Source organism: Akebia trifoliata, chromosome 6 (assembly GCF_017979445.1).
Source record: "Akebia trifoliata isolate Shusen 1 chromosome 6, ASM1797944v1, whole genome shotgun sequence".
Lineage (NCBI taxonomy): Eukaryota > Viridiplantae > Streptophyta > Magnoliopsida > Ranunculales > Lardizabalaceae > Akebia > Akebia trifoliata.
Window position 1 is genome coordinate 17,906,795 of NC_141380.1, and position 15,463 is coordinate 17,922,257.

Below are 15,463 nucleotides of genomic sequence, written 5' to 3' on the forward strand. Positions count from 1 at the left end.
AAGACTTAACCGAGAAGCGTCCATCTCGACTGTCTTTCCAAATTTGATGATCCGCTCTATCTAAGGATGGACCTGTGGCATCAAGCAAGTCAATGATAGCGGCTATGTCTCCAATCTCCAAATCGTTCAATCTTCTTCTGACCCCGAGATCCCAAGAAATGGCCTTATTTGGAATCAAAAAAGCAGAAACAAGCATTCTTTTCATCAAGGATAATGAGTACAGCCCATGTAACAAACTCTACACAGGGTCTCACTACACTAACAATCCTCCCAAAAGAGAATACGATCTCCTCTCCCCACCTCATAACGAATATGATCCCATACTAGAAATACCTTTCCAAACTCCACACCCATAAGAAGCTCTACTCGGCTTGCACTCCCACCCCAAAGGATCCTCCCCAAACTTCACGGCAATTATCTTCCTCCATAGTTCCATTACCAAACCACCAACACCACTTGCCCAAAACGTTTGATTCACAAATCGAAATCTCCTAATACCAAGACCATCTACCTTTCTAGGCCAGCAAACTACCTTCTAATCCACAAGATGAAGTTTTTGATTCCCCACTTTATCATTCCATAAAAAATCTTTGATCAACTTTTCTAGTTGCGAATCAACATTTCTTGATATTGAGAACAACGATAGGATGTGAGTAAGGATGCTAGACAAACTACTCCTAATTATGGTCAGCTTGCCACCCTTTGAAAGGTACTTGGTTTTCCATGACCCCAGCCTCTTCCTAACCCTTTCAACCATTGGTTCCCACAAAGTAATTGATCTGTACCTCACTCCCAGGGGAAGACCCAAATAAGAGCTAGGTAGAGAACTAACTTGACACCCCAAGAACTCAGCCCAAGCCTCAATGTCAAGAACTTCTCCTATAGCATATTCCTCAAATTAATGGGAAAACTGTCTAACAAACACAGAATCCCCTTAAGAAAACACACCTAACTCGTAGCCACCTCCAAAGAAGTCTAGTGTATCATCTGCAAACTGGATGTGTCACTTTTGGTCCCTCTTCAGAAACAACAAACCTAGACAAGGACCCCAAAGAAGTGGCTCTTAAAAACATCTTGCCCAAAGCTTCCACCACAATATTGAAGAGGAATGGGGACAACGGATCACCCTATCTCAAACCTCTAGTACTTCTAAGGAAATCAGTTGAACTCTTGTTAACCAAGATAGAGAAAGAGACCAAAGATGCACACTTGCTCACCCAAGCTATCTATTTCCCCCGAAGCCCATGCAGTTCAAAAGGTACAAGAGAAAATTCCAATTGAAATGATCATAAGCCTTTTCTCTATCCACTTTGCATACTAAACCTGGCTTCCCTGGTCTCCTCCTAGAGTCAATACACTCATTCTCAACCATAACTCCATCTAAAATTTGTCTTCCTTTAATGAAAGCCCCTTGCTCCCTTTCGATAGTTTTTGGGATCACACATTTGTATCACAAAACATATTAACATTTTCTACCTTTTGGGAGATTGTTAAGTGAATTCCACGATCTCTTCCCAAAGTCAATACACTCATTTGCAACCATAACTCCATCTAAAATTTGTCTCCTTTTAATGAAAGCCCCTTGCTCCCTTCTGATAATTTTTGGGATCACAAATTTGTATCACAAAACATATTAACATTTTCTACCTTTTGGGATATTGGTAAGTGAAAAAATTGATCACTCTATAATGCACGAGCCGAAATTGAAACCAAAATCTCTTAGCGTTGTGTTTAGTGAAGTTGTTTCCCCAATAATTTCATGTTTTTTAATAGATTTCAGCTATATTGGTATTTTTTATTCCCATAAGCTATATATTGGTATTATAAATGCGCAATTGCAATAGATCTACAGATCTATGATGGATTTGTATTGGATTTATTTGTTCTCTTTCAGACTTCCCAGTAAAATGTTTTAGTAAACCCTAATTTCAGTTTGTTTACCCAAAAAAAGAACATTTGGAGTTGTAGATCAATTTGTCTATCAAAAATCATTTATAAGAAACAACTTTACTTATTTATATGAGAAAACCTTTAACAACTAAATTATAAGTTTTGCTTTATGAGTTCCCAGCCTTTCCTGTACACTCATATTAATGTGTGCAGAATGGTCACAGTATTAATCTTCGACAGATTTCCACTAAAAGTACTGAAATATCTCCATGTCCACAAGGCTCTACAGGAAATGCAATTGGCAATTTCTTTATCTTTCAATGGAAATCATTGTCATTTTGTAAAATATTCTGATGAACAATAAATTTTAAACAAAAAATAATGAAAAATTCAAGTATAAAGATGCATGATTTCTGTGAAATATTTTCATAAATAGTAAATTTCAATCGGAAGATTAGTCTTTAAAGATATTACTCTAAAAATAATGATAAAACAAATAAAAATAGTAATTATAAATCACTTATCGAAAAGACTAGTTAATTACACATATGACTGTTTAAGTATCTATGTATCTTCTTATTTTACATGTACCTATAACACAAATACAGTCATTCATGTTCTAAGCAGTTATAGATATTAGTAATTATTTAAGAATATTAAAAAAGTATAAAAACATATAATAACATGTGAATGTATAACTTAATAGTCTGCTTATGTAAAGTATGTATTTTACATATTAATGATTATATAGAAAATATTACACAATTATCATCATTCCAAAAATAATATAGTAGTTTTTAGTTGTTGAACTGTCAAATAACTACGATGATGTGTAACAAGTGTTAAAAGAATTATGAGTGTACCAACAAACATGGTCTGCACCTCCTAATCAGACCATTTCTTACTCTAATAGTAGAGATTTTATTTCTTATTTTTTTCTTTTAAGTTCTTTATGAAGTTTAAGAAATCATAATGAAAAATGACTGTTAACAAAAAACAAAAAAAAATGATAATGAGAAAAGCATCCAACTAAATATGTGATAATCGTCATATTTTTCCATAAGGCTATGTTTGGATGCATGGAGAGAAGAAAAAAGAAGAGGAGAAAATAAATGAGTTTCTCTCCATTTCTCTTGTTTAGATTGTTAAGTGGGCAGAGAAGAGAAGAATGAGAGAAAAGGAGAGAAAAAAATGTGAGTTTTCTTTCTCTCCAAAAGTGGAGAAAAGAGGAGAGAAATGGAGAAAACCCCTCTTAAAATATTTTATAATTCCAACTCTGTCCCTAGATCTTTTTTAAGATATTTTAAAATTCCAAAGTAATCCCGAATTCTCTCCTGTCAATCCAACTATGGTGGAAAGAAATTGAGTTTCTCTTCTCTTCTCTTCTCTTAATGAGTTTCTCTTCTCTCCACTTCTCTCAATCCAAACATACCATAAAGAAACTTCTCCACAACTAAATATCCCCCAAAACCCCATGAACATACAAGCTGAAAATATTCTTTTCACATGTTATTATATGTTTTTATACTTTTTGGAATATTTGGTCATCACATGCTCCAAATTTGGAATATTTGGTAGGACCAAACATTCACATGTTATTATATGTTTTTATAATTGGAATATTTGGAATATTTGGTCCTACCTGGAGATATTTGGAATATTTGGTCCTACCAAACATTCCCCCAAAACCCCATGAACTTCTCCACAAATTTGGAATATTTGGTCCTACCTGGAGATAGGAATGAAGATCATTACGCTTCCTAACAGTGTACTAGTCACAATACAGTCGTGTGATGACTCAAGAACTGTATCAGCACCATCACAACCCTTTAAAATATCATCAACAGGCAGTTTATATGAAAATGACCCCTGCAAAAACGAAAATAAATTAATTCAATATTTTTTGGGATCTTCCTACAGAAAAAATTCAAATAGCATAAATATATATATATATATATATATATATATATATATATATATATCACATTTTATGTAAGGAGCGCTAGAACACCAAGACCACAAACATTTCACTACAGGCTCCTCTTAGGCTGTTCAATAATGGCACAATGAAGTGGCTTAAATATATATATATATATATATATATATATATATATATATATATATATATATATATGATTCACCAGATACAATTGCAAATTTTGGGGGAAAAAAGACCAATAGGTCCTTGCAACTCATAATTAGGAACAAATTAAAAGCATTATTAACTTAAGTTTTAAAGAACCTAGTAGGCAAGTACATATCTAGTCCAACATGAACGATCTAAAATGTTTTCTTCTTATCTATGGCAACAATAAGAGATGATTCAGGAAATTTCCTTGATTTGATTCAAAACGAAGAGGAAAAAGAGATGGGTAAGTTGTGCCTACTTGGACCAACAAATAAAATAAAGCATGATGAACTCACTAAATTTAATCAAAAAATATATTTTATATATATATATATATATGGATGGGGAGCGTTCAGAGGCCCTAAAGAGAGCCAAACATTGTGCCAAACATTTTCAATATATGGGTCAGAAGTTTCAGATGGACTAATGTTTTGGGAGGACAATCTCTATGATGAGGAGATCATCCTCACAAAAAATCAGCCCATTCAAAAACTTCTAACCCAAGTTTACAAGTAGAAGAATCGTGAACCGTCAATTATTTGTAAACCACTTTTGATGGGATTAGAAGTTTCAGAATGGGCTGATTTTTGTGAGGATGATCTCCTCACTGTCGAGGTCATTCTCAAAAAAACATCAGCCATTCCGAAACTTCTAGCCCATATATTGAAAAATGTATGACTCTTTTTAGGGCCTCTGACTGCTTCCCTATATATATATATATATCAAATTCAAGTATATAAGCAAAGATGGCACATGGCATCCTTGCTTGTAAGCAATACTACCAACACCATTCAAAGCCCCTAGGCTAGCCAAGTTGAAAAACTAAAACATGGGTATGGGTAGGGGTACAGATCCATGCTGGAAAGTCATACATGAATATTATATTCGATGAAACTCAAGGATTTTCAAACTAAATGTAAAAGTATGTGATGATCTATATAACAGGGTTGGAACTAGAGAAAATGAGAAAGATGTTTACAACCTGGTACAAATTAGAACAAAGAAAACTTAAATAAAAAACATAAAGATAGCTCATGTTAGATGCATTGACGTAACACCCTAGGCACACAACAGTAGGATATTGTCTGCTCTGGGCCAAAGCCCGCACAAATTTAAAATGTGTCCTACCATATAAGGTCTAGAGTGTCCTTATAGCCCAGGCTCTGAACGTTCTCATGTCCAATGTGAGATTAATCACACTCTTCCCTACCATTCAACCCCACAATGGCATGGCTCCACTTCGACCCCTCAATCTCCGCAGCCCTTTCCACATCTAGTCAATCAACGAGGTCGTGACACCCATCCCCACCAAATAGGAAGAGCCATCCTCGACTATCGTAATTTGAATCTTTAAGATCATATAGATCTTGATACAAATTATGAGGTATGACACTGAGAATATATATCTCAGACGTAAAATATCACAATAACTGCAAAATCTCACAATTGAAAATAAAATAACAACTAGCTAAGCGTTTCATGATTACAATGAAATAACCAATATCTAAACAATGTAACGAAACATGGAATCTGTCTCTTCAAAACTTACACTAACTAAAGAGTATTGAAAGAGAATTAACTGAAATCCTCACTACAAGTCTCTTACTATAGTAAAGCAAATTGATAGAAATAATATTTACTAATTTACTTCGTCAACTCTGTCATCTCCATGAATAGCACTAGAAAATATGTAAGAAATAAGGGTTAGCCAACAACTCACAAACTACTAATTACTCAACCTACACAAATGATACACACATGGCAGTAAAATTATCAATAAATGAAAATTTGTGTGTTACATTCGTTAAACTTAATTTATCATCTTTGACCCAAGTCATCTCACAAGTAACTCGATTACACGATTGGGCACAAGAGATTACAGACCATTAGAGGACACATAGTCTTTTATAACATTTAAGGACTAGTGATCTCTAATTCTCTACTGAGAAGACAATCCATTAACCAACAAGAAGATGCATCTTCCACATGGCAAACAACTTGATAGCGTACCCAAACTACACAAAGACTAAGCCAACAATAGAACAAGGTTCTTTTGGTTCAATTGGACAATCAAATCTAGTTAACGGTTCCAAGAACTACACCTAGATTCAAACAGGGATAATTTGTCAAGCTTCTCATACTGGTGGCATCATAAGAAATGTAACCACGTCAATTTGAATCTTACGAAATTTAATTCAAACAAACATCGGTCGTCCAACAACCAAATAGGGGTGAGAGTATACTAACTCTAAGATATCCTCTAATGACAATGCATTATCATTAGATCAACTAGTATTTAGCTAAGCAAATCCCACTAAATCAGTACCCAATGACTCGCAATTAGGGTAAAGTCATGGCACACTAAGTTAAATATACACCTACTTGATCCACAGAGTCAACACAACCCGAACCCTTAATCTAATCAATACATTATTCGGGTTTCATGAACCATTTATTTCCCTGTATTTTATGTATTCCACATCTTGAGTTACAAATTAAACTAGGATGTAGTAATATGTATAAATCATACACTTATATGATTCATAACCATTACAATAATCAATAGCAACAATGTCATAAAAAATCATCATTTAGTATTCTACCATATACAATCCCAATAATTAAAAAATATAATAAGGATAGATGCTTATGTACATGAAAAACAACCCCTTAATCGATCGGAATCTATAAATGTAAATCAGCCCTTTAATTGATCAAATTGTAATATAATATTATACACCTTCATTCTCGTGCCAGGTTGGATGGCACGAGAATGAAGGTGAATAGCTCGCCATGGAAGATGCAGCGGGGTCTTCAACTGTGAGTAGCTGGTTTTAGATATAGGTTAGGGATTGAGGTGATAGGTGGAGAAGGGGAAGGCAGGGAGGTCTCAGAGGACCCCGGAAAATTGCAACGGATAGGAACAAGGACCTTGGTCAAGAAGGGAGTTCAGGTGGAGGAGGAGGGCCCGCAGGTGGAGGAGATGGCAGATCTGACGAAGGTACCTGGTGAACGAAGTTTTGGCCTAGAGTTATCATATTTGGGCGCATGTTGCATATGTAAGAAGCCTTCGAGTTCAATATTTTTTGAACTGCAGAAGTGGAGTAGTACACCTGTCAAGGGTACTCAGTGCTCAAAAAAATAGAATCGCTGGAATCAGAAATCGAATCGTACGTTCAAGTTGTTGGTTGCAACAGCTTGGAATATAGCCTATATGAAGTGATTGAGGAGTGGGGTGGTGGAGCGTATCGAACCCAATAGAAGTGGATTTGGGCCTACGGCCTTGGTAAATATTTGCGATGTTGTTGGGCTAGCCAACGAAGCCCAAAACCATGAGAACTATGGGTCGGGTATTGAGGTTGTAATGGGTAAGGCCGAAGATGTAGGCCATCTGAGAGCAGGCCTTCTTAAGGGTAGTAGGCCCAATGTGGGTTCTGTTTAGGTTGGAAATGAGCCGGGTGGGCCTGCGATAGTGAATGGGCTGAAGAGGGACAAAGCCTAGGAGATTTTAAACCGTTACAAAGAGGCCTTAAGGAGATCAAGTAACAGGCGAAAGGGGGTGAGGTTCAATCATAGCCTTTATACCATGACTACCGCGAGGATGTAATGGAGCACAAGAAAAGCCCAACACCCGCCTTTTTCAAGGGATCCAGGAAAAGAAAACCACCACCTTTTTTAGCTGGAAGACCACGAAACGGAAGCACACTTTCGGCCAGATGAATAGGGTATTGCTTCCCTGACTACACTATAAGTCCCCCCTACGCACAACAACCTTAGCGCTTCGGCCCCCTAATCGGGGGCCTACTTCTTTCTAGTGTAGTTCCGTCAGGGCCGAAGAGAAAGTGTAGTTCCGTCAGTTAAACGGCTACTAGCTACGTCTTCGAAAACAGAAGAGAAGAAAAATATAAAGGACATCGACAGTAGGGTGGAGAGCGATAGGGTAACGGAGGTCTGGTTGGGTTTTGAAACGAATGAGCCATCAAGTTCAGAAGAGCCTGAACAGAGATACGATGATGTAGGAGCAGGTGAGCTCGACAAGCGTTCAATGGGCGATAGGGTTCTGGGATTAACAGACAAGACGGAGTTTTGGTCAGTTTCCGCAGCATGATCTATCCCTCGGGTGGTGGATCTGGAAAGTGGTAGACAGGGGGTGAACAGACTTCTGTGATGTGTGCCTTTCTTTGCGCCATTGAAAGTTCTAACAATAATGGGGGAGTGGAATGAGGCTAGGGAATTTAAGGCATAGTCTCTGGCAGACAGTAGGGGAGGGGGTTCCGGGATAGAGGATTTTCATTTATATTCCCTACTGTTGAATAGTGAAGGGACATGGTGCCCATGGAGAAGCAGTTTAGTAACACAATTGGTTGACAGCAGGGAAACAGTGTGGTTTAGTAGAAGGAATATGAGTAAACAGGAGCAAACAATGGTCGTCAAATCAGCCTTGAAGCGAGGAAATCAGTTAGGGGGGAGCATTAGGGGCTGCGAGGTATCAGAAATTGAATTGGATGGCACGGAGGTATTGCAGCAACAAATAAGACATTCAGCAGAATCTTTGAAGACAGGAGCAGTGGAAAGACTGGAAAAGGGTGGTAAGGAGTATCAGAAAAATTTGGTGCCCCTCAATGAACAGGTTTTGGCTAATATATTGGAAGCGGGACTGAAAGTGGGAATGTCGGTTAGAAATGAAGGTAATCTGTCCCACTTACTGATCGATGTGGCCTTCAAGACAAGCAAGGGAGTGGCAGTGTGTATGCAGAAAGTAGTGGGACAATGGCCTCTATCGGGGGGATACCCTTTTTTTAGTAGAGTAGCGGAGTTGACGCCGAGAGATCGTTTTTAGTATGAATTCTTAAGGTTACGGATTATAAGACATTTGCCATGCTGTAATAAAATGGGGAAGGAGAGAAATAAAAGATTGAAGAAGGAAATTATTCAGCTTAAAAAATCGGTGGAGGAATTTCCGCTTACAGTCTCAAATGGGAAGAGAGCCGGAAAGCCCTTAGCAAGTATCAATGTCGATTAAAATTTTCTCCTGGAATGTAAGGGGTTTGAATGCAGCCACGAAAAGAACAGCTATCAAAGCCTTCTTACACATTCAAAAGCCTCATATCGAGGTCTTGCAAGAATCCAAGTTAGATAAAGTAGATGGAAGGGTTATTAAGGAGATTTGGGGTACTCATTCCGTGGGATGGTGCGAACTTCCTTCTTGGGGAACCTCGGGTGGGATCATCCTAATGTGGAATAGAAAGATGGTGGCGGTGGAGGATAATCTCATATGGGCCTTTTTTGTGTTGGTGTTATGTAGGTTGATAGGAGAAGATTTTAATTGGGTCTTTTCTGGGGTGTACGGCCCAACTTTAGGAAGTGAGCAGAGGCAGTTCTAGGAAGAGTTAGATGACATCAAAGGTCGTTGCCGTGGGTTGGGGAGGGGGGGGGGGATTTAATGTCATTCTGTTCCCGATCGAAAAGGGTGGCGGCTCGAGAATTACCCCTAAAATGCGTTGCTTTTCGGAGTTTGTGGACTATAATGAGTTGATTGACCTTCTGCTTTGTGGGGGAAGGTTCATGTGGTCTAATAATCAAGAGAATCCTATTCTCATTAGATTGAACCGTTTTCTTGTTTCATTGGATTGGGAAGAGCACTTTGGGAGGTTGATCCAGAAGAAATGGCCGAACCTTGTGTCTGATCATAGCCCCATTTCGCTGGTGACCGGGGATCCGAGGAATCGGCCTACGCCGTTTAGATTCGAGAATATGTGGTTAAAGCACCGAGACTTTGGGGAGTTGATTCATTATTGGTGGAATGAGCTAGTGTTCGAGGGTAGGTCAGGGAGAGTACTGAAGCTGAAACTCGAGGCTATCAAAGAAAAGTTGAAAATATGGAATAAGGAGACGTTTGGTTCAGTAAACGCAAGGAAAAGTGCTGTGTAGATGGAGCTACAAAAGTTAGAGGAAAAGGAGGAGGGAGGGTGTTTGGGAGCTGGAGAGGGGTTGCGTAGAGTGAATCTTAAAGTTGAGTTTCAAAGGCTAACGTCTTTGGAGGAAATTTGTTGGAAACAAAAGTCGAGAGTTCGTTGGCTGAAGGAGGGGGATAAGAACACTTCTTATTTCCACCGTATTGCAAATTTTAACAATCAGGTAAATTTTATTTCGAAACTCAAAGTCAATGGTTCATGGAAGGTGGGAGAAGAAGAGGTTTGTGTAGGGGTGGTGCAGTTCTATAAGAGTCAATACACGGAGGAGCACGAGTTCAGGCCAACTTTAGATTCCCTACAATTTGATGATATCTCCGTGGAACAGAAAAGGTGGCTTGAAAGACCGTTTAGCATAGATGAAGTGTGGGAAGTGGTTAATGGACTGGGTAGTGATAGGGATGGACGGTTTCTCCTTAGGCTTTTTCAAAGCTTGTTGGGGGATAGTGAGAGATGATGTGATGGCAACCACAAAGGATTTTTACAGAGATGGTTTTTTTAGATTTGGGCTCTAATTGCACTTTCATTGCCCTGATACCCAAAGTGTCTGATACGGAGCATATCACAGATCTGAGACCCATTAGTCTAGTAAGCTCCGTGTATAAGATCATTTCGAAGGTTTTGACCTCTAGGCTAAAGACGGTACTTAGTAGCATCATTGTCTGGCTCAAGGAGCATTTGCAGCAGGGAGACAAATTCTGGATGGGGTGCTGATAGCAAATGAATGTATTGACTCATGCAGGAAAGCTAAGGTGTTTGGTTTTGTCTGCAAAGTTGATCTAGAGAAAACCTATGATCATGTGAACTGGAATCTGGTGAAATATTTGTTCAGTATGGGGTTTGGTGATAAGTGGGTACTATGGGTCTTGAAATGCATATCCACTGCCACTTTTTCAATTCTGGTAAATGGATCCCCAGGGTTATTTCAAAAGTTCTAAGGATCTTCACCAAGGGGATCCGTTATCGTTTTTTTTGTTTGTGATAGTTATGGAATCTTTGGGTAGAATGATGTCCAAAACAGCGGTGGAGGGGGAGATTACTGAGTTTTCCACAAAGGTAGGAGGGCACGTGATTTCTCATCTTCAGTTTGCGGATGATACCTTAATTTTCATGGATCACTCGCCAAGACAAATAAGCTTTTTAAATTGTATATTGGGGTGTTTTGAGGTAATCTCAGGTATTCCAATTAATCCTTGCAAGAGCAAACTATTTGCAGTAGGAGAGGCGGAAGGGGTGGAGGTAGCAACGGTCGTGTTAGGGTTCCAGATGGGAGATCTTCCATCTACGTATTTGGGGCTTCTTTTGGGAATGAGTTATTCTAGTACGGAGACTTGGGAGCCAATTATTGAAAGGATGAGAAAAAGACTTAGTTCCAGAAAATGTAAGCTCCTATCTAAAGGTGGGAAGATTACTGTCATTAAAAGTGCTCTAACAAGTATCCCTATTTATACGCTTTCATTCTTTTATTTGCCGAGAAGTGTGGAAGTACAGCTAGCAAAAATCTATCAGGAGTTCTTATGGCACGATAAAGATGGTGTAAGAAAACTTCACTGGGTGAGTTAGAGGAAGTTATGCTTGCCTAAAAAGAACGGGGGGTTGGGCTTTCGCAGTTTCGGTTCCTTGAATTCGACTTTGTTAGGGAAGTGGCTTTGGAGGTTCGGAGAGGAGGGGGACAGTCTTTGGAGAAAGGTAATTGTAAACAAGTATGGGTGGGAGAATAGTCCGGGTAGAGGGGCGTTGGGATGTGGAGTGTGGAAAGGCATCCTTAAAAGACTCCTGATTATTAAGAAAGTAGAGAAATGTAAGGTGGGGAGGAATAAGATCAGATTTTGGGAGGACTGGTGGTGCAGGAATGGTACTCTTAAGGATAAGTTCCCGGATCTTTTTACGTTGTCGCTGAAGAAGAATCAGTTTATATCTTGTTTCAAAACTCATGTTGATGGGGTGAATAACTGGGATTTTGGTTTCAGAAGAACGTTTAATGACTAGGAGGTGGATAATGTAAGGAGGTTATGTTCTTTGGTGGAGGGTAGAAACTGGGATAGCTTCTCAAAAGACCAAAGAGTATGTGAAGGCACTATGGATGGGAAGTTTACGGTTAAGTCGTGATATGAGGGTATTGTGCCTAGTTCTGTGTTGTCGTTTCCTCACTCGTTTGTTTGGGTTGATAAGATTCCACCAAAGATTTCGACTTTTCTTCGGTTGGCGGCTCTAAGGAGACTCGCAACGGTGGACCGGCTAATTAAAATAGGCTTTACTTCACCAAATCAGTGTTGTATGTGCAAATCTCAGGCAAAAACGGTGGATCATCTTCTCATTCACTACCAGGTGGCTCATTACATCTGGTCGCACTTCTTATCGCTGTTTGGTCTTGTAGATTGTTTTCCCAAATCAGTCAAATCGGCTTTGGATTCTTGGTTGACTTAGAGAGGATCATTCATGTCCTCAAAACGGACTTTTTGGCACTTGGCGCCTTTCGCAATTTGTTGGGGTATTTGGAAAGGTCGTAATCGATGTATTTTTTAGGGGAAGGAGCTGATGTTGGATGGATTAGTTCTCTCTATTTTGGAGCTCATGTTCTCTTGGAGCAAACTGTATAAGGAGTTCAAAGAGGTTTTCTTTGAAAATTTTGTTGTGAGATGGGATAGGGTTTGTTCGTTATCGCGAGAGTAGCGTGTTGGTCCCGCTTAGCAGTTGTATCTCTTTTGTTTTGATTTCCTTGTTTTGGGTTGGTCCCCTCGACCCCCCCTCGTTGGCTTTATTAATAAATCTATATTTATCTATAAAAAAAATAGAATATTATACAATCAATGGGCCAAATCCAACCTAACAACATACAAGGAATCAAAGGAAAATACAAAGAGAAATTTCACTTGCCTCTTTAATCATGAAAGTAAAATATGTGGTTGAGAAGATGATGGGAAAGATATAATCATCTTGCTACAAGTTCTAAAACCTCCTCAAATGCTTTCAAATACCAAACCCTAACTCTAGGATGGCTTTCAATCTAAAACTCTAATACTCCAAAGCAAAAGTAAAGAAAATAAGAGAAAAAGGCAAATCTTGTCACTGTGATTCAAGCCTACATAAAAAGGATTTTATGGAGTGTTTTTTATATGCAAAGTATCCAAAATACCGCTAGGCCCATAAATATACAATAAAACTACTTTTTGGAGACTTGAACCTTTGTCTAGAGTGTGTACTTCACTCTTTCGACCAGTATACTACACTTATCTTGATGTTAAGCTTAGTAAAACCAAATAAATAAGGTAAAACTAAAAAAATTAAGTATTATTAATAATAATAATAATAAATTACGTGACTTTATCATGAGATTTGGGAAGAAGGTTAAGCTAGTACTGAGGTTTATTAGGACATTTGATATTATAGAGAGGATTGGGCCTACTGAGTATGGACTTGCCTTGCCACCACAGTTGTTTGGTGTACACTACGTCTTCCACGTGTCGATGTTGAGGAAATATGTGCGAGATGAAACACATTTATTGACTTTACGAACCTTCAATAGGAACCAGATGCCACTTATGTGGAGGGACTTACGCGCATCTAGGATTGTCGTAAGCAGGTTCTACGCATGAAAGGCATTCCTTTATGAAGGTGCAATGGATTCATCATGATGAGAATGAATCCACTTGGGAGAAGGAAATAGACGTTCGAACGCGATATCCACTCTTGTTCTTAGATGAGGTACTTCGAATTTCGAGGACGAAATTCCTCTAGGGGGGAAGAATGTACAGTCTCAAAATTTATTATTATCATTATCGTTAGGAGTGTCAATGGGTCGGTTTCGATTCGGCTCCTAAGATACTTAGAACCATAATCATTATATTTTTTTGCAGTTCCAGTTCTTGTTGGTTCCGATTCTGATTCCGATTCCAAAATAAATGGAATGGAAACCGCCAAAAAACACAGGTACCCATCGGTTCCGATTCTCAAGAATCAACAAGAAAAAAACTATTTTGAATCATTCTAAAACTTTTTTTTCCTTCAAAAAAATTATGTACAAAATTATTAACTTAGTTAAAATTTGTTATACTAAAGATACAAGTTAATGATCTTTTTCAAAAATAAAAAGTATCGTCCTTAAAATAATCAATTTTTAGAAGAGATAGCCCATTTTAAGCTCCAATCCATAGTTTATATGAAAAATTCAAGAACTTTATATGACACGCATTAAGTTTAAAATAAAAGAATACCTTAAAATCATCTACTTTATATAGAATAATGATAAAATAAATCAATTCTGGATCCCCATTGGATAAAACCTAGCGGTTCTGGATCCTATCAGTTCAGTTCAATTAAAAGGGAACCGAAACCAGTGTATTCGGTTCCAATTCCCGCTCGGTTTTGGTTAAATGAGTACCAATTGACACCCCTAATTATCATATCTTAAATTGTACTTAATTTAATTAATTTTACCTCATTTATTTTGGTTTACTAAGGTTAACATCAAGATTAGTGTGGTTTAGCAGATAAAAGAGTGGACAACACTATAGACAAAGGTTCAAGTCTCCAAAGAGTAGTTTTTATGTATAGGCCTAGGGACATATTTCGCACATCAAAAACTCTCCATAAAACCTTTTATCAGCCTTGAAAAGGAGTTACATGATTCACTTTTTTCTCTATTCCTTTTCTTTTTTCCTTTTGCTTTGGAGGATTAGGGCTTTGATTGGAAGCCACCCTAGAGCTAGGGCTTCGTATTAGAAAGCGTTGGAGAAAGTTTTGGAACTTGGAACAAAAGGATTATATCTTTCCCATCATCTTTTCTACCACATATTTTACTTTCACAATTAAAGAGGCAAGTGAAATCTTTCGTCATATTTTCCTTTGATTCCTTGAATGTTGTCGGGTTGGATTTGTCCCATTGATTGAATAAAATCATATTAGAATCCAATCTATTTAGGGGTTGTTTTGCATGTAAATGAACCTCAATCTTTATTGTACTTTTAAGAATTAGGATCATATGTTGTAGAATATTAAATGGTGATTTTTGTGGCATTGTTACTATTGATTATTCTAATGGTTATGAATCATTTAAGTGTATGGTTTCAATACATTACCACATGCTAGTTTTAATGTGTAATTTAAGATGTGGAATACATAAAACACAAGGAAATAATTTGTTCATGAAACCCGAAAAATGTATTAATTAAATTAGGGGTTTGGGTTGTGTTGACTCGGTGGACTAAGTAGGAGTAGAGTTAACTTTGTGTTGGTGGTGAACTTAATACGTCATGGTTTAACCATAATTGTGAGTCAGTGGGATTGGGTTAGCCAAACCAGTTGGTCAAGTGATAATGCGTTGTAATTAGAGGATACCTTAGAGTTAATATACTTTTACTATTATGTGGTTGTTCAACAAGCAAGGTCTATTTGAATTACACTTCATATACGGTGTTCAAACTAACGTGATTAGATTTCATATGGTGCCACCAATATGAATCCGTTCATACTT

The 15,463-nt window shown here is 37.9% G+C and overlaps 1 protein-coding gene across 7 annotated transcripts in view; it reads right to left on the reverse strand.

Annotated features, from left to right (window-relative positions):
• The window catches only part of LOC147400344 (Cleavage and polyadenylation specificity factor (CPSF) A subunit protein), a 73,789-nt gene that overhangs the window by 2,204 nt on the left and 56,122 nt on the right, over nucleotides 1-15,463 (reverse strand). For 2 of the 7 annotated variants that reach the window (XR_015179309.1, XR_015179307.1), the window contains exons 13-14: nucleotides 5,147-5,448; nucleotides 3,619-3,759 (exon numbers count right to left, since the gene is read on the reverse strand). The exons of 1 other annotated variant lie outside the window; for it this stretch is intronic. Coding sequence is in view for 1 of the 6 variants with exons in the window: in XM_086445991.1 (XP_086302117.1) it covers nucleotides 3,620-3,759 (140 nt within the window). In the remaining 5 variants the exon portion in view is untranslated. Of the gene's footprint in view, nucleotides 1-3,532; nucleotides 3,760-5,146; nucleotides 5,449-15,463 lie in introns of those variants that run through there. 4 more of the 7 variants (XR_015179304.1, XM_086445991.1, XR_015179305.1 and 1 more) reach the window with 3 other exon arrangements.